This window comes from Gobio gobio (assembly GCF_949357685.1).
Source record: "Gobio gobio genome assembly, chromosome: 16".
NCBI classification, from domain to species: Eukaryota; Metazoa; Chordata; class Actinopteri; order Cypriniformes; family Gobionidae; genus Gobio; species Gobio gobio.
This window is the reverse complement of record NC_137109.1, coordinates 1,101,233-1,125,391: the sequence shown is the minus strand read 5'-3', so window position 1 is coordinate 1,125,391 and position 24,159 is coordinate 1,101,233. Positions and strand designations below refer to the sequence as shown.

At 51.6% G+C, this 24,159-nt stretch overlaps 1 protein-coding gene across 1 annotated transcript in view; it reads left to right on the top strand.

Moving 5' to 3' along the window:
• Positions 1-22,153, top strand: part of LOC307139816 (NACHT, LRR and PYD domains-containing protein 12-like) — an 80,378-nt gene extending 58,225 nt beyond the window's left edge. The window contains exons 11-14 of the mRNA XM_079838926.1: positions 4,094-4,267; positions 4,361-4,534; positions 20,467-20,628; positions 21,476-22,153. Of these exons, the coding sequence (XP_079695052.1) occupies positions 4,094-4,267; positions 4,361-4,534; positions 20,467-20,628; positions 21,476-21,548 (583 nt within the window). The 3' untranslated portion in view covers positions 21,549-22,153. The remainder of the gene's footprint in view (positions 1-4,093; positions 4,268-4,360; positions 4,535-20,466; positions 20,629-21,475) is intronic.
• Positions 22,154-24,159: the final 2,006 nt, after the last annotated feature.

The following is a 24,159-nucleotide window of genomic DNA, read 5'->3' as shown; positions in this document are numbered from 1 at the left end:
GAGGTCGCCTCCCCTGTGGAGCTTTTGGGAATCGATGTTGTGCTCCCGCCATCTAGTACGCTTCGGGCCACATCGTTTATCAGCACACGCGCGCTGCACCAGCCGCCTCTAGCAAGACCTGCGGCGGTCCAGCAAACGTGTACGCACACCGAAAATCTTCCTCGATTTCGCCCTGCCGATTAGCCGCTTCAGGGGGTCGGGGAGGAGGCTCGGTTGACACCCGAGGCCGGCCTCGAGAGGCTGGTTCCCTTAGCAGATTATCTCGGCACATGGTTATGCCTCCGAATATATCTGCATGGGCCCTGCGTACTGTAGAACGGGGTTACAGGCCGCAGTTCAGTTCCCTCACCCGAAGTCTAACGGGGTGGTCTGGATTGTGGTCGGCCCAGAGCAGGTGCGGGTATTGGAACAGGAAGTACACTCCCTGTTGGTTAAGGAGGCTTTGAACGTATTCCTCCACCAGTCAGGGAGTCCGGGTTCTACAGCCGGTACTTCATAGTTCCTAAGAAGGATGGCCAGTTGCGTCCAACTTTAGATCGGAGGTACTTGGGTCGTTCTCTAAGGAGATTCAGATTCAAGATGCTTGAGTGTCGTGATTCAGATCCAGTCTGAGGACTGGTCTGTCACGGTGGATCTAGAGAGGACGCATACTTCCATGTTCCATCCTTCTGTGTCACGGGGGATTCCTGAGGTTCGCTTTCGGGGGCGAAGCGTATCATTATCAGGTTCCTCCATTCGGGCATCACTGTGTAGCAGTTTAGAACTGCTGGGACTTGCGGCAGCTGCGTCCAACAGAATTTATCTTGGCCTGCTGCACGAGACCCCTACAGTGGTGGCTGGGAACCAGGGAGGTTTTCCTTGAGGGGAAGACCATTCTGTATGATCAGGGTAACGATCAGATGCCTTCGTTCCTTCGTCATATGGAAGAGACCTTGGTTCCTGTCCCGGGGGCTAGTGCTGGGAGCATCATGTTGCCGGGAAACCATTTCGACAGACGCATCCCTCACTGGTTGGGACACGGTCATGGAAGGCCGCTTTTCCAGAGGTCTGTGGGACACCCGGCGTTCTTCCTGGCACATCAACTGCCTGGAAATGCTGGCGGTCTACAAAGCTCTAAAGTAGAGCTGTCTCCCGGACCTCCGTGGCCACCATGTCCTGATACGATCCGACAACATGCCGGCAGTATCGTATCTAAACCACCAGGGGGCCTGAGGTCGTGCCCTCTTTGCTGACTGGCGCATCAGGTTCTCCTATGGTTCCAGGGGAGGTTGTCATCCCTTAGGGCGATGTACATCCCCGGGGACCAAAACTAGGGAGCAGACATCCTGTCGAGGCAGGGGCTGAGGCCCGGGGAATGGCGACTCCACCCCAAGGTGGTGGAGGCTATGTGCGAGCGGTTGGGCCCGGTGGAAGTGGATCTATTCGCGTCTCAAGAGACGTCCCACTGCTTGCTGTGGTTCTCCATCACTCATCCGGCCCTGCTGGGGCTGGATGCCATGGCACAGATGTGGCCGAGGCTACGTCTGTACGCTTTTCCCCCGATCACTCTGCTCCCAGGAGTTCTGAAGCGTATCCACCGGGAGGGCATCAGCCTTCTCTTAGTAGCACCCCGGTGGCCCACTTGAGTATGGTTCCCCGACATCATCTACCTGCGGGACGGTCCCCCATGGCAGGTCTCTCTGAGGAGGGACCTGCTATCTCAGGCCGAGGGCACGATTTAAGCCTACCCCCGGCCAGAGGTGTGGGGTCTCTGGGTTTGGCCCTTGAGGGGGCCCAGTACCTAGAAGAGGGCCTGTCGGCGGTGCTCGAGGGTTTGGCTGAGGCCCCCTTTGAGCCGCCGGAGTCGGCTGAGGCGAGAATACTGACCTTCAAGGTGGCCTTTCTCCTTGCCATCACTTCTCTGAGGAGAGTGGGGGACCTCCAGGCCTTGGCTATCACGCCGACTTGCCTGGAGTTCGCCCCTGGCATGGTAAGGGCCATCTTGCCTCCCAGTCAGGCAGTTCGAGTTCCCTCGAAGGGGAACGTCTTGGGTTATGACTATATCCCCTGTTCCCCGAGAAGGGAACGAGACACTGCGTCTCCTGTCCACCCAATCATCAGAGCGCTCGCTTCATCGCAAAGAACGCTATCTCTGTTGCGTTCAGACGTCTCTTTGTATCTTCCAGGTATGCCGTCACATACTACGTCATCACGCAACACCCATTTCTACTGATTCTACTGTTTCTTCAGACGCTTTACGCGAGGGGCGTTCCCCAAAGTGTCATCAGTGTGTCTCGTTCCCTTCTCGGGGAACAAGGGTTATAGTCATAACCCGAGACGTTCTGCAAGTGTGTGTGTTTGTTCCCGGTCATGAGTGGAAACTGCAGGCGGTGAGTGTGTGTGTGTGTGTGAGTGAGTGAGTGAGTGAGTGAGTGAGTGAGTGAGTGAGTGAGTGAGTGAGTGTGTGTGAGTGTGTGTGTTTGTTACCGGTCATAAGTGGAAACCGCAGACAGTGAGTGAAGCTGCATCAAATGTGTGTTTTGTTGGCAATCGGTGCATTAAGTGCATATAATGTGAACAACACCAACGTATAGTTTGTGCGGGTGCGCGCGCGCGTGTGTGTGTGTGTGTGTGTGTGTGCATGCTCGTGACTCTTCTGCACGCCTCCACAAGCTCGGCTGTTTTCTGAAAGAATCGTATTTGTCTTTTATGTAAGGCCGCTAAAATCTCGCTCCAATGAACGGTAACGAGCTGCGGTTGAAGGTCGCTGCGCGTTTGTGTTTCCGCTGGGCAAAATGGATTTGATTATAATATTCTTTATCTGACTCCATTTATCATATTGTCGAATTTAGGATAGAATGCCAATTGGTTGTTTGGTCATTTATATTTAATATTTAGTCACACATTTAATCATTCTGTTTTAACCTTTTGTTGCAATTATTTCGTTCCGTTCTGGAGATTAATTACAGAGTAATTCAGAAAGGATCAAAATGTAACAATTTTATGAACAGTCAGGTAAATGTATAATGCCAATTACATAATCAATTCAAAGATAATCCATACATAACATCAAATATTCCAAAATAGCCTAAAGACTGAAAGATTTACTGACTTTTTGAATATTACGTAACACAGAGCATTCGCTGTGTTACGGGCCAAACTTATTAAAGTGTTGCGCCCCGAACTCATTGCTGTATCGCTTTAAGTAACTCAGACCAGACCGAAACCTCTTTCAAATGGAAATACATGATGATAAAGGGAATTTAAATTGGATCAAGTTCCCATTTGCCTGAATTGAAGAAGAGACCAAATGGCTCCAAAAGCCACACCCATCATAATATGCAAAATATCTCTAAGCTCTAAAAACTCTAATCTTCTTGTATATTTCTGTGGGGACGAGATTGTTGTACCAGTCGCACTGAGACATTTCAAACGATATCAAACACATATAATATTGTACAGTGAGAACCTACATCCAAATCACACAGATTTTGGGTGATCTCTCAGCATGAGGTTGAGTGGGATGTGGGAAAAAGGAGAAGGGAAATTCATATAAATTAAGGCTATTTTCAGTTGATTCGCTGTGCGACGTCGTCTGTGAAAAAGTGTCCTCTCAGTGATTAATTGTTTTCCACCAGACAACTTGGTGTTATGCAAGTTTTCTCAGCTTTTCATTTATAACGGGCAGAAACTGTGTTATGCACCCTTTAATGACACTTTAAAATGTATATAAATATTATTAGGAGTTATATCAGAAGCCATTTACACATTCTGTAAAAGTTTATTGGGCTGATGCATCATCATATCCTGTACATGCTAAACTTCTCTTTAAATATGTTACAGTTTAACAGTAAATCCACATTGTTCTGAAGGGGGGCATCTTCCCCATCAAATATCATGAGATCTGCATCTGCTGCTACAATAAACAACACAGATTAAAACAGAATTGTTTAAAAAAATGAAAGAAGAAACAACAGTTTCCAGCAAACAGAACTAGTGTGACACGATTACAAGCTGAATATGGAAAGTATAGACTAAATGACAGACTATATGCTGTAGCTCTTCAATAAGATGATCATCACAGGTCTGAGTCATTTTCTCTTTCTGTCTTCAGTCTGAGTAGATGCAGTATTACAGAGAAACAGTGTCTCATCCTGACTTCAGCTCTGAAATCAAACCCATCACACCTGAGAGAGCTGAACCTGAGCGGGAATAAACTAGAAAACACAGGAGTGAAGCCCTTATGTGACGTACTGAAGGATTCACACTGTAAACTGGAGAGATTGAGGTCAGTCACATTCACAGACAAGAAAGAAAAAGTGTTTTGATATTTGAATGAAACAGAATAAAGAGTTTGTTTTTCTCATTTCTCCTAATGTAGGTTAAGCTCCTGTTATATGACAGATGAAGGTTGTTCTGCTGTGACTTCAGCTCTGAAATCAAACCCATCACACCTGAGAGAGCTGGACCTGAGCTGGAATAAACTAGGAGACTCTGGAGTGAGAAACCTCAGTGATCTACTGATGAACCCACAATCACAGCTGGAGAAACTACAGTTAGTATCATTATACTGTACAGTTACAGTGTGATTACAGTTCACTGTTTAGTTCAAGTCACATCATTTATACTGTAGCATTGCATATTCTGGCCTTTGCCATTGGTCACAATTAAAATTAAGTGTTGAACTAGTAAATAATTGCATTTCAAGTATTTGAAACAAGGAACTGATTGTGTAAGTCTGGGTAAGATGCCCCCCGGGGCAAGATGACCCACCACAACCTTCATTTTTTCTCCTGACCATAGACGAGACAAAATCTCATCTCAACACTTTTGATGAATGGCTATGCTATTTTTAACATTTTAATTTCCTCTGAAAATCAACATTTGTGAGGTTTAATCAGCTGAAATGGTTTTGAGGTTAATTTATCTAATTTTGTGTGTCTGGAAAATATTTATCAGTGACATTGTAATATGTTGAATACAAAGTTCCCTTTCGTTCAGTCACTACAACGTACGTTAGTGACTAACGAATGGGGGTTTCGCCTAGAAGCCAATTACCTTCGAGGTGTTTAACAGCGCCCAATGGCGTGCCAATGCCATGGGAATGCGGAATTTGCATGCGTAACTCCGCCCCACCGCGTGGGTATATAAAGAAGTACGCTAGCAACATCGCATTATGTTTCTGCTTTGGAGCCAAGAGTATCTCTTCACTCCTTCAAGCCTGCTAACTGAGTCTTTGTCAGCCTTCGAGGCGAACAGCTTTCCAGAGGCGTTGGTGTCTACGGCGCGTTCCAGTGATCATCATACTGCCTGCCTGCTGATCTGCGCAGTGGTCCGTCTGACAGCTGGTGTGTGGTCCCTGGGCGCTTCGGCGTCTCTGCGAAGCTTCCTCTCATAAAAGAGCTTGCACGTGGCACGTCCTTTTCAGGATGTCTCGCCCGTGTACTTCTGGGTGTGGCCGGTCGTTGAGTCCTTCTGATGGGCACAATCTCTGCTTGGTATGCTTGGGCGTTCAGCATGCTCAAGCAGCGTTTGTGGATGAGTCATGTTCCCAATGCGGGAACATGACCATCGCGGTGCTGCGGTCAAGACTTACGGATCTTCGTAACGAAGTGAAAGTCCCTTCTACCACACCCCGATCTACCGTGCCCCCCGTGGGCGGTACTTCGGCAGGTGGTCAGGGTGATCTGAGGGTCACGGTGTGGAACAAAGCCCCGACGCTCATGCCTCGGGCCACACCCCCCTCTAGCGCTCCGCAACCCGCGAGTATCCAGGCTGAGATCGCGGGGCCTGCTCCGGCACCCCGCGCATCTCGTTTGGTGCTCCAGAGGATGATGCGATGTCGGTCACTGCATCACAAGGTGGGCTCGAGTCCTCTGAGGATGATGACTCGGCTGTGCTGCCGCCTTTGGGCGCGCCAGCATTGCCCGAGTCGGACCCAGAGCTGACAGCCATGCTGTCTTGGGCAGCCGCGAGTCTAGGTTTAGAGTGGAACCCTCCACCCTGTCCCGAACGCTCGCGGCTCGATGATTGGTTTTTGGGGACCTACCCCCGCGCTGACTCACGTCAGTCCCCGCCCCCAATACCTTTCTTTCCCGAGCTGCATGAGGAGATTGCCCGGTCCTGGAAGTCCCCGTTGTCTTCCCGTGATCGATCTGCAGTCTCCTCCGCCTTCTCCACCCTTGATGGGGCCGCGGCCAACGGGTACACTGGGGTCTCCCCGGTTGAACGTTCTGTTGCGATGCAACTGTGTCCGCAGAGCGCTTCAACGTGGCGTGGTGATCCTAAGCACCCCTCCAAAGCCTGTCGATTCACATCAACCTTGGTGGCGAAATCGCACAGAGCTGCGGGGCAGGCTGCCGCCTCTTTACATGCCATGGCGATCCTCCAGGTCTACCAGGCCAGGATCCTCAGGGACATGCACGAGGAGTTGATCCGGGGCTCTTAGATGAGCTGCGTTCCGCCACCGACCTCGCTCTCTGGGCGATGAAGGTGACTGCACGCTCCCTGGGTCAAGTGATGTCCACAAACGTGGTCCAGGAGAGACATCTGTGGTTTAACCTGGCCGATATGCGGGACACCGAGCGGACACGTTTCCTCGATGCCCCCATATCCCAGGCTGGCCTCTTCGGCGGCACGGTTGAAAACTTTGCCCAACAGTTTTCAACCGCCCAGAAGCAGACTGAGGCTATAAAACATATACTGCCCCGGCGGCCATATGCTGCCTCCACCCAGCCGCCGGCACAGTCGCCTCAGCCTGCTCGCCGCCGAGGACGCCCTCCTAAGGCTCCCGCCCCTCCCGCCCGGCCCAAGCAGCAGCCATCACCCGGGCCGGGTCGTGGAGGAAGCCGTAGGAAGGCGTCCCAGTCCCCTCAGGCCACCCCGCGCACTGCTAAATGCCAGGCCAAGTGGCGCATGAGACGGATGGCTCAGGGATGGGAAATTCTTTCCAGGAGATGGTAGCAGGACCCTGAGCCCCCAGAGATCGGTGATGACAGTGCGCGCCACCCACGGGTCCCGCCACTCGCATCCCTCTCTGTTGCCAGCTCCCTGGCAGAGCAGACCCCAGTGGAACATGCGTCCTTCCCTGGTCTCCTCTGTCAGGACGTAGCCGTTAACCGCACCCCTACACCGGGACGCCCAACAGCCTCCCTTTTCCGGGTCGGTAACGCTGCATCGCTGCCCCACACCGGGTACGTCTGTAGTCCGAATGACCCCGCTGGTGCAGTTCCTGGGAGCCTGGCTTCAGATTCCAGTGTTGTCCCGCTGGGTCCGAAGACAATCAGGCGCGGCTACACGATTCAGTTCGCGCCGGCTCCTCCCTGCTTCCGGGGAGTCCGCTTTACTATGGTCGGGGCCAATGCCCCTGTCATGCGAGCGGAGGTTGCCACCCTACTGGCGAAGGGTGCAATCGAGCCTGTCCCTCCAGCCGAGATGAAGTCCGGGTTCTACAGCCCCTACTTCATTGTACCCAAAAAGACCGGTGGGTTAAGACCAATCCTGGACCTGCGCATCTTGAACCGTTACCTACACAGGCTTCCGTTCAAGATGTTGACAGCGAAACACCTTTTTGAATGCGTTCGTCCCGGCGATTGGTTTGCAGCGATCGACCTGAAGGACGCCTACTTCCATGTCTCCATCCTACCGTTCCTACGGTTTGCTTTCGAGGGGCGGGCATACCAGTACGCGGTCCTCCCATTCGGGCTATCTCTGTCCCCTCGCGTCTTTACGAAGATTGCCGAGGCAGCCCTTGCGCCCCTCCGGCAGCACGGGGTTCGCATCCTGAACTACCTCGACGACTGGCTCATAATGAGTCACTCTCGAGAGCAGGTTTGCAAACACAGAGATCTGGTTCTCCACCACTTAGCCCGTCTGGGCCTTCGGGTCAACTGGGAGAAGAGCAAACTTTGCCCCGTGCAGAGGATCTCTTTTCTCGGTATGGAGATCGACTCGGTCGCCATGTGCGCGCAGCTTACGAGCGAGCGCACGCAGTCTCTGCTGACTTGCCTCCGTCAAATCGAGAGCAAGAGTGCGGTTCCACTGAAACACTTTCAGAGGCTCCTGGGGCATATGGCATCTGCAGCCGCGGTGACGCCGCTCGGATTGCTACATATGAGACCGCTTCAGCACTGGCTACGCGATTGAGTCCCGAGATGGGCATGGCGGTCTGGCACGCTCCGGGTCCAAGTAACCCGGGCCTGCTCACAGACACTCACCCCGTGGTCGAACCTCAGCTTTCGACGGACTGGTGTGTCCTTAGAACGAGTTTCCAGGCATATTGTTGTATCAACAGATGCCTCCACCACGGGCTGGGGTGCCATATGCAATGGACAAGCAGCCGCAGGCTCCTGGATAGGACCCCAGCGCCTTCTGCATGTCAATTGCCTCGAGTTGCTGGCAGTACAGTTCGCCCTGCATCGCTTCCGAGCGTTGCTGAGGGGTCAACACGTACTTGTCCGGACAGACAACACGGCCACTGTAGCGTACATCAACCACCAGGGCGGTCTACGCTCCCACCGTATGTCTCAACTCACCCGCCATCTCGTTTTATGGAGTCAGAAGCACCTGAGGTCCCTTCGTGCTATCCACATCCCGGGAGAAGGCACGCTCGGCACGGATGGGGGCCTGCCCAGGGCCTGCGCTTATACGCGTTTCCCCCAGTGAGCCTTCTCGCACGAGTACTGTGCAAGATCAGGGAGGACAAGGAGCAGGTCATGTTGGTCGCCCCGTATTGGCACGGCCAGACCTGGTTCTCAGAACTGCTACTCCTTGCGACAGCCCCTCCCTGGCCTATCCCTCTGAGACCTGACCTCCTCTCTCAGAGACGGGGCACCCTCTGGCACCCGCGTCCAGCGCTCTGGAAGCTCCACGTGTGGCTTCTGGACAGGACGCGGCAGGTTTGAGTGGCCTGCCACCTACGGTGGTCGCCACCATCACTTCCGCTAGGGCAGAGTCTACACGACACCTCTATGCGTTGAAGTGGAACCTCTTCGTCACCTGGTGCTCTTCCCGCCAAGAAGACCCCTGGAAATGCCCGATCGGGTCCGTGCTTTCATTTTTCCAAGAGGGGCTGGAGCGAAGGCTGTCCCCCTCCACCCTGAAAGTTTATGTGGCCTCAATATCTGCCCATCACGACCCCTTGGGAGACAAGAAGGTAAGTCAGCACGACCTGATCATCAGGTTCCTAAGGGGGGCGAGGAGACTGAATCCTCCTCGCTCTCCTCTCGTACCCTCTTGGGACCTCTCAGTAGTCTTGAGTGCTCTGCAGAGGCCTCCCTTTGAGCCTTTGCGGTCGGTCGATATTAAGTTTCTGTCGATGAAGACGGCTCTGCTGACCGCATTGGCCTCCCTTAAGAGGGTCGGGGACCTGCAGGCATTTTCGGTTGACGAAGCGTGCCTAGAATTCGGGCCGGCTATCTCTCACGTGATCCTGAGACCCCGGCCTGGATATGTGCCCAAGGTTCCTACCACTCCCTTCAGAGATCAGGTAGTGAACCTGCAAGCGCTGCCTTTGGAGGAGGCAGACCCAGCCTTGGCATTGCTCTGTCCAGTACGCGCTCTCCGCGCTTACGTAGACATGACGCAGTGTTTCAGGACCTCAGACCAGCTCTTTGTCTGTTATGGTGGAGAGCAGAAGGGAAGAGCTCTCTCGAAGCAGAGGTTGTCTCACTGGATAGTGGACACCATTGTTTTGGCTTGGCAGCAGCAAGGTCGACCATGTCCCCTTGGTGTGAGGGCACACTCCACCCGGAGTGTGGCCTCCTCTTGGGCTCTAGCGCATGGCGCCTCGCTAACAGACATCTGCAGAGCTGCAGGCTGGGCGACACCTAACACATTCGCCAGATTCTACAATCTCCGAGTGGAGCCAGTGTCCGACTATGTACTCGCCCCCCCGAGGGGCCGGTAATGGACCAGGCTCTGGTGTCTTCGCTTGCTCGCCACTCCACTCCACGGACTGGATACGTGCGATATTCTCCTCAGGTGAGCTCCCCAAGAGCCCTGAGCTCCTCCAGCACTGTCGACGCCGACATCAGTTCAGTCTGCCCTTTCGAGCCCAGACCCTCATGTCCGGCCAGGTGCCCCGTGTGCATGGTTCCCCTCCGGCGACCCCCACACGAGTATTTCTACCGTAAGCCTCCTCAGTGAGCAGGTGTCTTTCCCTTGGCAAGCCCCTGCCACCCCTAGGGTTAAAAATCCACCTTCGGCTGGTACCCTAGAGTTTCCCATATGCAGCCCACAGCGGGTCATATGTGTACTCTCTAAGTCCTCCCTACGGGTAGGCATCTTGGCATTCCCTCACTGGGATATGCTTCCCAGTGTACCTTGGTAATCCTCACTGCATGAAAAGTGGGATTTTCGTCAGTATGTGGCACTGTAGATTGCCGTGGAACTTCAGGTTTACGACTGTGCACGGCAATTTGCAGGCAACACCGAAAACTGCCGTAAATTGTCGTAAATTGACGTGGGCCTTGCTTGGCAGTTGTCCCCCCATGACCCCCCCTCCCCTTAATTCTAGGGGAGGCTTTATCATGTAAATGAACATGCTGTGAGCTACACAAATGCAAATCAGAGTAGCAGCAGGGGGAGTTTTATCTAGGTTCTGAATTTTTTTAACTAAAACAAGTTTAAAGTTTAAGTTAAAATGTTAACTTAAATTTAAGTTAAATGTACTCGTTTTAGTTCACATTACTAAATTTTTAGGGCAACCAGTTTGCTCCAATTTTTTAAGTAGATTCAACTTGTCCGGGCTCACAGTGTAGATTAATTACTCTGTATGTCATTAGCAATAACCAATGTTCCCATTCAGTCGGTCACGTTCGACGTACGTCGGACGTACCGACGAATTGGGATCACTTCTGGGAGCCCCTATCAGCTTCGAGCTATCTAGAACCGGCCAATGAACAATTGGCGTGCGAGATTTGCATCTCGCGCTCCGCCCCGCGCCGCGGGTATAAACAGGAAGCGAGAGCGAATGCACGCTGTCATTCACTTCGGAGCCACACGGCAGATGAAGACGACTCTCAAACGAAACCGCTTGAGTTTATCGCTGCTATCAGCAAGACTGTTCCTGAACCGGAGAATCCAGAGGAAACGGGTGTTGGAGAGACGGCACATTTCAGCAGGGATCCGCGCTGACTCATCGCTGCCTCTGCAAGCAGAGAAAAACTGCTGTTTTAACAGCAACAGCAAATCTGTTGGTCTGGTTGGCCGTTTTTCCTGTTGAGTACAGGCACGGGCTGCACACAATCCCGTGCGCTGTCGCGTTTCCCCCTGAGTGCTTCAGCGCAGAGCGTTTCCTCACAAAAGAGTTCACGGGTGACGTGCCGTCCTTTTCAGGATGTCTTACCACCCGTGCGTTTCTGGATGCGGTCGTTCCCTGTCCCCTGCTGACGGTCACAATCGCTGTCTCACGTGTTTGGGCACACAGCACGCTGAGGCGGCGTTTGTGGATAGTTCGTGTTCCCACTGCGGGAACATGACTATCTCGGAGCTAAGATCGAGACTCTCCTACCTCCGGGCTGGGGGAGTCCCCTTACCCATCCCACGAACCAGGGCTGCCCCTAACCCGGGCGGACCTGCTTCTTTGGATGGCCAGGGTGATCTGAGGATTACGTTTAGGGCAAACCCGCCGAGTGACCCTCCGCAGGCCCCTAATCCCTCAGCTCCGCAGCCGGTAGAGCCTCCGAGAGAACCCGCTGGACCCTCCCACGGGAGACCAGTGGTGACTTTTGGAGCTCCAGCAGACGAGCAGATGTCGATCGCTGCATCGGAGGGGGAGTTTCAGTCCTCGGAGGATGAAGGGTCAGCTGTACTGCCTCCCTCTGGGAGAGTGGCAACGGCTGCCCCGGACCCTGAGATGGCTGCTATGCTTGCCCGGGCCGTCGAAAGGGTTGGGCTCGAGTGGAACCCTCCACCGTGTCCCGAACCCTCTAGGTTGGACGATTGGTTCCTCGGGGTGGGTCGCGCTGGTTCTCAGCGTCCCGCCCCGACACCTTTCTTCCCGGAGGTGCATGAGGAGCTCACGAGGTCGTGGACGGCACCTTTTTCTGCCAGAAACCGGCCGAGTGACTCCTCCCCCCTCACTACCCTGGCCAGCCAAGGGTTACGTGGGGATCCCGCCAGTGGAGCGCGCCGTCGCGATGCAACTGTGTCCGGCGACCGCCTCTAACTGGCGCGGTGACCCACGTCTCCCGTCCCGGGCCTGTAAGTTTTCTTCCAGTCTGACTGGGAAGGCTTACAAGGCCTGTGGGCAGGCTGCGTCCGCCTTGCATGGCATGGCGCTGCTTCAGGTCCACCAGGCCCAAGCGCTCCTTGACATGCACGAGGGTAGGCCTGACCCAGAGCTCCTCCGGGAGCTCCGGACGGCGACGGACCTCGCCCTCCGGGCGACGAAAGTCACCGCCCGTTCCATCGGTCAGGCGATGTCCACGCTTGTGGTCCAGGAGCGTCATCTCTGGCTTAACCTGGCTGACATGAGGGAGACCGATAAATATCGGTTCCTGGACTCCCCCATCTCGTCAGCTGGGTTATTCGGCGACGCGGTCGAGAGCTTCGCCCAACAGTTCTCGGCCGCCCAGAAGCAGACGGAGGCGATCAAGCACATCCTGCCCCGGCGGCCCGCTGCTGCCTCCACCCTGCCGCCGGCGGCAGCGCCTCCGAGTCCACCCGCCGCCGCCTCCGCCCCCGCCAAGGCACCGCAGCAGCCTTCCACCAGCCGACGGCGTGGGGCCGGCCGTGGGAAGGATGTCCAGCCCGCTCAGGCCGCTGCCAAGCCAGGTGGCAAGCGTCGTCGCAAGCGACCCTGAGACGGGCCGCCCAGAGATGGAGGAAACTGCTCTGAGGGAGATGGCTGCAGCACCACTCCTTCCCCCGGAGGAGGGTCGGGGTAAAATCTTTTGTTTGTCTGTTCCGCCTCTGGTCCCAGTGCCAGCGGCACCCAAAACATCAATAAAAGAGCAGTTTCCAATATCTCTGGGTGCCAAGAGAGCGCGCTTGGCGGTGGTCGACGCTCCCATGCCTCGCCACCCTCAAGTACCTCTCCCTTCGCCAGCAGGGGACGCCGGCTGTCGGGACGCACACAAGCGGCCTCCCCACACTCGCACGTCCCCTCCGCGGATGCAGGTAAGTGTTGCACAGCACACTCAGATCCCGCTTCGGGCCGCTCCCATGTCGTCCGAGCCGGATCCCTGCGTTCCGCCTCGCTGCCCCGCTGCGGGTACGTCTGTGGTGCCGATGGTCCCCCTTGCTCGGAGTCTGGGAGCCTGGCTAGCGCTTCCCAGCCCGTCTCGGTGGCTCATCCGTACCATCAGACTCGGCTATGCGATTCAGTTCGCCCGGCGTCCCCCCAAGTTCAGGGGCGTTCACTTCACGACTGTAGTGGAGGCGAACGCCCCCGTGCTCAGGGCGGAAATCGCTGTCCTACTGGCGAAGGACGCGATAGAGCCGGTCCCTCAAGCCGATATGAGGTCCGGGTTCTACAGCCCGTACTTCATTGTACCCAAGAAAGGCGGCGGGTTACGACCGATCTTGGACCTGCGATTCCTGAACCGGTCCCTTCACAGGCTGCCGTTCACGATGTTAACGCAGAAGCGCATCTTCAGGTGCATCCGTCCCCGAGATTGGTTTGCAGCGATCGACCTGAAGGACGCGTACTTTCATGTCTCGATTCTCCCTCGACACCGGCCCTTTCTGCGCTTCGCGTTCGAGGGACGGGCATATCAGTACCGCGTCTTACCCTTCGGCCTGTCCCTGTCGCCCCGCGTCTTTACGAAGGTTGCGGAGGCGGCCATTGCTCCCATGAGAGAGCATGGCGTTCGCATCCTCAACTACCTCGACGACTGGCTAATTCTTGCCCAGTCGCGAGAGCAGTTGTGCGAACACAGGGACAAGGTGCTCAGTCACCTCAGCCAGTTGGGACTTCGGGTCAACTGGGAGAAGAGCAAACTCTGCCCCACGCAGAGGATCTCTTTTCTTGGTATGGAGATAGACTCAGTCGCCATGACAGCGCGCCTCACCGAGGAGCGCGTCCAGTCGGTGTTGAACTGCCTGAATTCGTTCAGAGGCAGGACAGCGGTTCCACTGAAACATTTTCAGAGGCTCCTGGGGCATATGGCATCCGCAGCCGCAGTAACGCCGCTCGGATTGCTTCATATGAGACCGCTTCAACGCTGGCTACACGATCGAGTCCCGAGATGGGCGTGGCACAGCGGTTCCCTCCGCGTCCAAGTGACTCCGAGGTGCCGCCAAACCTTAGGCCCGTGGTCGGACCCTCTGTTTCTCCGGGCGGGAGTTCCCCTAGAACAAGTGTCCAGGCACTCCGTTGTCTCCACGGATGCCTCATCCACGGGTTGGGGTGCCACGTACAACGGGCTTGCAGTTTCGGGTCTGTGGACGGGGCCTCAACTGCAATGGCATATCAATTGCCTCGAGTTGTTAGCAGTTCGTCTTGCACTCAGCCGCTTCAAAGTGCCGCTCAGAGGCAAGCACGTTCTGGTCCGGACGGACAACACTGCGGCCGTAGCGTACATCAACAAACAGGGTGGTCTACCCTCCCGTCGCATGTCACAACTCGCCCGCCATCTCCTCTTATGGAGTCAGAAGCATCTGAGGTCGCTTCGTGCCGTTCACATTCCGGGCCTGCTCAATCGTGCGGCCGACGAGCTGTCACGTCAGCAGGTACTTCCGGGAGAATGGCGACTCCATCCCCAGGCGGTCCAGCTAATCTGGAGTCGTTTCGGGGCCGCACAGGTAGACCTGTTTGCCTCCCCAGAGACGACCCACTGTCAGTGGTTTTATTCCTTGACCGAGGGGACCCTCGGGTCGGATGCCCTGGCCCACAGCTGGCCCCGGGAAGAACGCAAGTATGCGTTTCCCCCAGTGAGCCTTCTTGCGCAGACACTGTGCAAAGTCAGGGAGGACGAGGAGCAGGTCCTGTTGGTCGCTCCGTATTGGCCCAACCGGACTTGGTTCCCGGAACTAGTGCTCCTTGCGACAGCACCTCCCTGGCCCATTCCTCTGAGACAGGACCTCCTGACTCAGAGACGGGGCACCCTATGGCACCCGCGTCCGGACCTCTGGAAACTCCATGTTTGGTCCCTGGACGGGACGCGGAGGTTCTAGGTGACCTACCGCAGGCGGTAGTTGACACCATCACTTCCGCTAGAGCCCCCTCTACGAGGCGCCTCTATGCGTTGAAGTGGAACCTGTTCGTCGACTGGTGCTCTTCTCGCCGAGAAGACCCCCGAAGATGTTCGATCGTTTTTGTGCTTACCTTTCTACAGGATGGGTTGGAGCGAAGGCTGTCTCCCTCCACCCTCAAGGTCTATGTCGCCGCTATCGCCGCTAATCATGAACTCGTAGATGGAAAATCTCTAGGTAAGCACGATCTGATCGTCAGGTTCCTTAGGGGAGCGAGGAGATTAAATCCTCCTCGTCCTCCCTCTATACCCTCTTGGGACTTAGCTCTGGTGCTTACTGCACTACAGAGAGAACCCTTTGAGCCTCTGCAGTCAGCTGAGTTGAAAATCCTGTCGTTAAAGACTATACTCCTGATTGCGTTGGCCTCCATCAAGAGGGTAGGGGACCTGCAGGCATTTTCGGTCGACGAATCGTGCCTGGAATTCGGGCCCGGTAACTCTCATGTGATCATGAGACCCCGGCCTGGATACGTGCCCAAGGTTCCCACTACTCCCTTCCGGGACCAAGTGGTGAGCCTGCAAGCGCTGCCTTCGGAGGAGGCAGACCCAGCCCTAGCTTTTCTCTGTCCCGTCCGTGCTCTCCGGACTTACGTGGACAGAACGCAAAGCTTCAGGACCTCAGAGCAGCTCTTCGTCTGTTACGGAGGACAGCAGAAGGGAAAGGCTGTCTCCAAGCAGAGGATGGCCCACTGGATAGTGGATGCCATCGTCTTGGTTTATCAATCCCAAGACGTGCCCTGCCCGCTCGGGTTAAGAGCCCACTCCACTAGGGGTGTTGCCTCTTCCTGGGCGCTGGCTCGTGGCGCCTCGCTGACAGATATTTGTAGAGCTGCGGGCTGGGCGACACCTAACACGTTTGCTAGATTCTATAGCCTCCGTGTAGAGCCGGTTTCTTCCTGTGTGCTCACTTCCCATAGTCAGTAACACCGAAGTGCCCGTTCTAGTGTCGGCTTGCTGCGCCATTCCCTCCCCTATGGTAGACGGATGCGTGCGCTTATTCTGCTCCAGTCGAGTTCCCCGGAACGGCGAACCCTGTTGAGTCCTCCGCAACCCGCGGCAGTCGGACGTGGCGGAGCGTTCGACGCCAGGTCTAACACTCGTATGCATTGGTGGAACTTGTGTTAGGCTGGGTTCCGTATGTAGTGACCCCCACGGCGGTCCCATATGTGTATTCTTCCACGGTACGGCTCCCTACGGCGAGCCCGTGTCTTTCCCTCGGCAGAGTTCCTCTGCCGTCTCAGGTACGTGTTGTCTCCCTCCTAGTTGGCCGGGGCCACCCCTGGGACTTCCGTATGTTGTGCTGCCCACGGCCAGCCCATACGTGTATTCTCCACATGTTAACTCCCTCCGGGCATGATGTGGCTTCCGCAGCTGCCTTCACAGGCACGCTTTCCCAGCGTTATCCAATATAGTCAGCTGAGTGGGTCTTGCGGAACAGCAGCTTTGGCTCTCCCTGCGTGAACCTACCCGCCCGCATCAGATCGGGGTCTGTGGGGCTCTCGCTGGGCGCTGGAAGTGGTAGTAACTATGGCGTTTTCCATAGGGGATCCCAATTCGTCGGTACGTCCGACGTACGTCGAACGTGACCGACTGAATGGGAACGTCTCGGTTACGTATGGTAACCCTCGTTCCCTGAAGGAGGGAACGGAGACGTACGTCCCGTCGCCACAGTTGCTGTACCATCACTGCAGGTCGAGCCACTACGTGTGGCTCCTTAGTGAAAAACAGCGTGCATTCGCTCTCGCTTCCTGTTTACACCCGCGGCGCGGGGCGGAGCGCGAGATGCAAATCTCGCACGCCAATTGTTCATTGGCCGGTTCTAGATAGCTCGAAGCTGATAGGGGCTCCCAGAAGTGATCCCAATTCGTCGGTACGTCCGACGTACGTCTCCGTTCCCTCCTTCAGGGAACGAGGGTTACCATACGTAACCGAGACGTTATGTAAAATAAATTAAATATTGAAGACACCTGGTGCCACACTCTAATCAGCTGATTAACTCAAAACACATGCAAAGGCCTTTAAATGGTCTCTCAGTCTAGTTCTGTAGGCTACACAATCATGGGGAAGAAGCTGACTTGACAGTTGTCCAAAAGACGACCATTGACACCTTGCACAAGGAGGGCAAGACACAGGTCTTTGCAAAGGTCATTGCAAAAGAGGCTGGCTGTTCACAGAGTTCTGTGTCCAAGCACATTAATAGAGAGGCGAAGGGAAGGAAAAGATGTGGTAGAAAAAAGTGTACAAGCAAAAGGGATAACCGCACCCTGGAGAGGATTGTGAAACAAAACCCATTCAAAAATGTGGGGGAGATTCACTGGAGTGGACTGGAGCTGGAGTCAGTGCTTCAAGAACCACTACGCACAGACGTATGCAAGACATGGGTTTCGCATTCCTTGTGTCAAGCCACTCTTGAACAACAGACAGCGTCAGAAGCGTCTCGCCTGAAAAAGGACTGGACCGCTGCTGAGTGGTCCAAAGTTATGTTCTCTGATGAAAGTAAATTTTGCATTTCCTTTGGAAATCAGGGTCCCAGAGTCTGGAGGAAGAGAGGAGAGGCACACAATCCACGTTGCTTGAGGTCCAGTGTAAAGTTTCCACATTCAGTGATGGTTTGGGGTGCCATGTCATCTGCTGGTGTTGGTCCAAGGTCAGCGCACCCGCATACCAGGAAGTTTTAGAGCACTTCATGCTTCCTGCTGCTGACCAACTTTATGGAGGTTTCATTTTCCAACAGGACTTGGCACCTGCACACAGTGCCAAAGCAACCAGTACCTGGTTTAATGACCATGGTATCCCTGTTCTTAATTGGCCAGCCAACTCGCCTGACCTTAACCCCATAGAAAATCTATGGGGTATTGTGAAGAGGAAGATGCGATATGCCAGACCCAACAATGCAGAAGAGCTGAAGGCCACTATCAGAGCAACCTGGGCTCTCCTAACACCTGAGCAGTGCCACAGACTGATCGACTCCATGCCACGCCGCATCGCTGCAGTAATTCAGGCTAAAGGAGCCCCAACTAAGTATTGAGTGCTGGACATGCTCATACTTTTCATGTTCATACTTTTCAGTTGGCCAAGATTTCTAAAAATCCTTTCTTTGTGTGTCCCGGTGTGAGAGTATTAGTGACGAAACCGGACACAGGAATTAAAATTATTTAAGGGGATTGTTTATTCCAGACTGCACTTAGAACAGCGCAGCGTTAACTATGCAAATCTTAAGGGTGTTTAGTCGGAAAGCTTGTTACAGTGGTGGAAATCAATAAAGATGTTCTTTTTTTTTTTTACATCAAACTGAGTCTCTCTTGTCTTTCTGTTCTCAGTCACCACATTAACAAATCTATTACAGGAATATAACCAACATAGACAAAGATAGGGGACTCTTATTCTGAAAAAAACCAATACACAGATTGTTACAAGATTTGTCAGCATGCACAGAAGATCAAATAATGCTGCTTATGTAACATAACACATGCATAAAAATGAAATTAGAAGCCACATTTCCCAGTAACATTAATGCATTACATCGGCTAATATTCACTCAAGCTCAATCACAGTGAATTAACACTTGAACACTTCAAAAATCAAATAATTCAAACGTACTGTTCATCATCATAGCATCACTATAGCATTGTACACACTTCCACAGGGAATGATGAACTCAATTTCCCTTCTGTGGACAGTAATAGACACAATACAACACTAGTCCTTAACATTTGGAACATACAACACCAGAACTATCTACTGGTTACAATAAAACACACATGTACATGAGTAATAAACAATTTTTAGAATTGATTAGTTAATAACACTTACTCTGTTGCTTCACACTCGGCCCGAGGAAACAGAAGACCTAAAGAGCTCTCTTCTCCCCTCTATAATCAACCAAAATGACCACCAATCACTTAATGTTCAAATCACATCATGCACAACAAAATAATCTCAATGATAAACTGTCATTGATGATAGTTAAACACTTATGCTTCGAGATCTATTGTCGATCTGATTTCTTCACATCGGTAAGAATGTACCCTAACCCTAACCCTAACCCTAACCCTAACCCACTATATGTGCATATTTCTCATTATTTTGATAGTAAAGCAGGCTTTTATGGCTTCGACTCTCCACCGCATGAGCAGCATTCAAACCACGTTGTGACAACGCGCTGTTTACAGGCGACTCTCGCGACACTTCCAGAACGTCACACAGTCACGTTTCTTAAAGGGCTAGTGTATTGTATGAAACATGCTATAGTGTAAGTCCCTTAACACCGAGCTTTGATCAATCAGTCCAGTGATAACTTTAGTAACTTTTGACCTTGTTACATTTATCATATCAAAAATATATCAGTCTGTGTGTAATGAATGAATATAATATACAAGTTTCACTTTTTGAATGGAATTAGTGAAATAAATCAACTTTTTGATGATATTCTAATTATATGACCAGCACCTGTATATTAAGTTATATCATCTTTTATAACAGGCAGAAACTGTGTGTTATGCACCCTTTAATGACACTTTAAAATGTGTATAAATATTATTAAAAGTTATATCAGAAGTAATTTACATTTACAATTTACATTTATTGGGCTGATGCATCATCATATCCTGCACATGCTAAACTTCTCTTTAAATATGTTACAGTTTAACAGTAAATCCACATTGTTCTGAAGGGGGGCATCTTCCCCATCTTCCCCTACATGTTGTTCTGCAGAAATATCATGAGATCTGCATCTGCTGCTACAATAAACAACAGAGATTAAAACAATATTGTTTACAAAATGAAAGAAGAAACAACAGTTTCCAGCAAACAGAACTAATGTGACACGATTACAAGCTGAATATGGAAACTATAGACTAAATGACAGACTATATGCTGTAGCTCTTCAATAAGATGATCGTCACAGATCTGAGTCATTTTCTCTTTCTGTCTTCAGTCTGAGTGGATGCAGTATTACAGAGAAACAGTGTCTCATCCTGACTTCAGCTCTGAAATCAAACCCATCACACCTGAGAGAGCTGGACCTGAGCGGGAATAAACTAGAAAACACAGGAGTGAAGCCCTTATGTGACGCACTGAAGGATTCACACTGTAAACTGGAGAGATTGAGGTCAGTCACATTCACAAACAAGAATCAAAATGCTTAAAATCACTTTAACAGGTTAAACTAAAACACTTTATACTCAATATCTCATGAAGAGCCTGAGTTCACATTATATTTGTGTAAAATTCTTCATCTTAATGATTTGTTTGTGAGATAATCTCTCTTCCTCTGTTTGTGTCTTTCTAGTCTACAGGCCTGTGGCATTACAGATGTTTCTTCTTTAACTCAGTCTTTAACTAACTCAAAAGCGCTACAGTTTTTAAAAGAGCTTGATCTGAGACGCAATAATATCGGAGACTCAAAGCAGCGGCTCAGAGACGAGCTACGAGACTCAAACTGTGTCCTGAGGTGAGGAAACATCACTGTGATATTAAAGAGAGCTTCATTTACCTCTGATATGAGAACAAACCTTTCAAATATTCATGAAAGGAAATTATCATTGAGCTTTATTGCAACAAAGGGTTTGTGTGAGAACAAAATGTAAAGTTGATTAAAATGTTTAACACAAAGGAGGAAAGAGAACAAAAGCACACAGTCACAGCTTTACACAGCAACACCTGCTTTATTAACTGTGTCAGTAATAGAGAATCATTTCAGTTTGAAAATAGACTTGGTCAGATTGTAGGAAAACGCTGCTAAAATCAGTTCAGCTTCAGCTCACAGCCGTCCAGCCGCACATGAGAAATGTCTCTGTCTCGAGTGTGTTTTTACTGTGACAAGCAACACGTCACACTACTTTACACTCACTTTACTGTCAGTGATTTACTAAGAGCCCTACAAACATGTGTAGACTAGAGGGCAAACGGCTTTAACTAGTGGAAGTTTAACTGACAGGTTTGAACTGAAGATAACATTTGTGTTTGCTCGCTGTGGTTTATTCCATACGCCGTACACTCATTAGCATGTGTTTCTCCTTTACAGTGACTCAATAGGAGTCGCAGGTCCTTCTGCAGTCACACCAACACACACACACACACACACACACACACACACATATGAATGCCATTCATATTTTAAATCTAGAGTATTTAATACACAAATATTGTTTTAGGAATATCTCTGCAGGATAATGTAAAGTCAGTAATTAATCTGATTACAGAAATTTAATGTCACTTCTTTTTACTCAAAAACAGTCATTGAAATATAATTTAATAACTGAACACTGATTGTTTTCTCTTCTGGTTCCTCCTTACAGAGATGAAGATCAATCACCAAACGTCCCTGATAGATCAATTAGATCATGGTTTAAATCTGTGAAACGGTCATGAGAGGATCAGAAAGCATCAGGTGATCACAGAAGAGCCTCACTACTGTGTCTATGAGGAGAAATAAATGTGTGATTAATGTGTAAATGTGTCTCATACAGCTGGAAGAGACTCAGACTTTACAGTTAAATAAAGCAGCGTGTGTGTTAGCATGCGTATCAGAAACATGTGATATTGAGGATTAATGTTGGTTTAGTGTTCAACCAAATGATGGTTTTGTTTTATGTAAAGGAGGAACAGAGGAAGAGCTCAGATGAGTCTGTCAGCAGAAATCTTCAGGCTCTTCAGTATCAGGCCTACAAATATAATAATGTTTGACTGAACTCATCCATAATGATTTAAATGTTTCTAATCATAAATGTGATTGCCAAGTATAGCACATAAATGTATCATATGATAAAAAGTCTACAATGTGATATTTGAATGCAATATTTTTACATGATCTCTTACATTGTATGCACAGAATATATTTGTTTTCTGTTGTATTGTATATTAAGTTAGCTCTGTGTCTGTTGCTAATGCTCAGATATACAGTATATTGTCTTTGTTCGGCTATAATGGATGCCCATATTTTGACTTCATTAAATCCAAACTCCCCTCCTGAAATTATTGGCATAGCCACTGCGTGATATTTGTTGTCTTTAGCAGAGACACTGATTTTATTTATTAATGTGTCTAGGATCATTATGGTTTTTAACTCCTCGCTCAAGTCATGGCCTTCACCTTTTTCATGCCCTATGGCATACCCCCTGTGTTCAACAAGACTTTAATAAACAAAACAAATAAACTGAAAGTAAAAGTGTCAGCCCCTCACGGATGACTGCCTCACACACACAATAATAAAACACAACATAAAGTCCAGGCCTCTTTTGTCCTTCACTGTTGTCGCTCCTCTTTTTATGTGTCCGAGCTCCTCCATGAGACATTATCACTCCCGACTGGCCTCGTCCGTTCTCTCAGTCCCTCAGCCTCGCTGCTTGCCACAGCCACATTGACTAATACATCTGCTTCTTCCTCCCTCTTTAAACGCCCTTGTTTCAGGATAATTACATTTGTGTTACATGCACGCCAGGCTCCACCCCCTCACTACCACAACGATCCCTGTCACCTGAATACTCCTGCACGTCATCATCACTGCAATCACCCCCTGCACTTAAGCCCCACGCTCACACTCAGTCACTGTCCGGTATCGTTTGCACATGACCCTACATGCTTGCTTCCTCGGACTCACCTGACTACTTACCTGATCCCCAACGAACCCTGAGTGTCTCCTCGTCTCGTTCTGTCTCCTGGTCCTCGTCTCCTTCGATCCATTGTTCCTGTGTTCAAGATCCCAAGACGTATTGCATTACCAACCTATCCAGCATTACCAGATACTCTCACTCAGACTCTCACCGCACCTGCTCACTTCCTGGTTCCACCTGCTTTCACCTGCCTCTGTTATCCGTGTCTAACTCTGTTTGTAACAGAATACCGGACCAACACAGCGCACCAGGATGAGCACCCCGGATCCATTCCAAGAGCTCGTCGACGCCGTTCGGCGAGCTCTTCCCACCAGCTCACCTGCACCTTCACCGGCGAGCACTTCCGGGATCCACACAACCACTTCTTCGCCCCCCGAGTACGCCAGTCCCATGGCCAGACCGGCGCCCTTCTCTGGTTCGGTGGAGGATTGCAACGGATTCCTTCTGCAATGTTCTCTGGTCCTGGAGATGCAGCCGCGTCTGTACCCCAACGATCGCGCTAAGGTAGCGTTCATCACATCTCAACTCTCCGGTAAAGCGCTCCGTTGGGCGGAATCTATGTGGTCCACAGACAGTCCAGTGATCCAGACCCTGTCGGGGTTCCTGTCTCACTTTAAGGAGGTCTTTGGGAAACCATCATGGGATTCGGCGATCGGAGAACAGTTATACCATCTGAAACAAGGTACCTCCACAGTTAATGAGTATGCTCTACAGTTTCGAACCCTCGCTGCTGCTAGTGGATGGAATGAGCAGTCCTTGCTTACGACCTACCGACAGGGTCTGGATCCTCGGGTGCGGCTGTATCTCGCTGCATACGAGGATACCATCGGGCTAGAACGCTTCATCCAACTCTCCATCCGCTTCGCCTCTCATATGCAGTCGTGCATCGAAGAGCACCAGGGCCAGTCGTCATTGTTCCTCCGCCGACCAGGTGATGTCAGCACTCCAGAACCCAACCCCGAGCCCATGCAACTGGAGAACTCCCGACTGACGTCAGCTGAACGGCAGAGATGGCTGACCCAGAATCTCTGTCTCTACTGCGGTCTACCTGGGCATTACATCTCAGAATGCCCAGTCCGTCCTCCTCGACCCACGGTGAGTGCTATCATTCCGTCACTCTCTAAAATGAAGCCACTCACCACAACTGTGAACCTTACTGCTGCTGGAATCTCCCTTTCAGTTACTGCCCTCCTCGATTCTGGGTCAGCCGGGAACTTCATCTCGGGAACCCTCTGCCGCCAGCTCAAGCTCCGCACGTCTGCAACTTCGACGATCTACCAGGTCCAGACGGTAACGGGCAGACCACTCAGTCGGAGGCAGGTTAGTCGCTCCGTGGGCCCCATCGGAGTGCAAGTCGGAATCCTCCACAT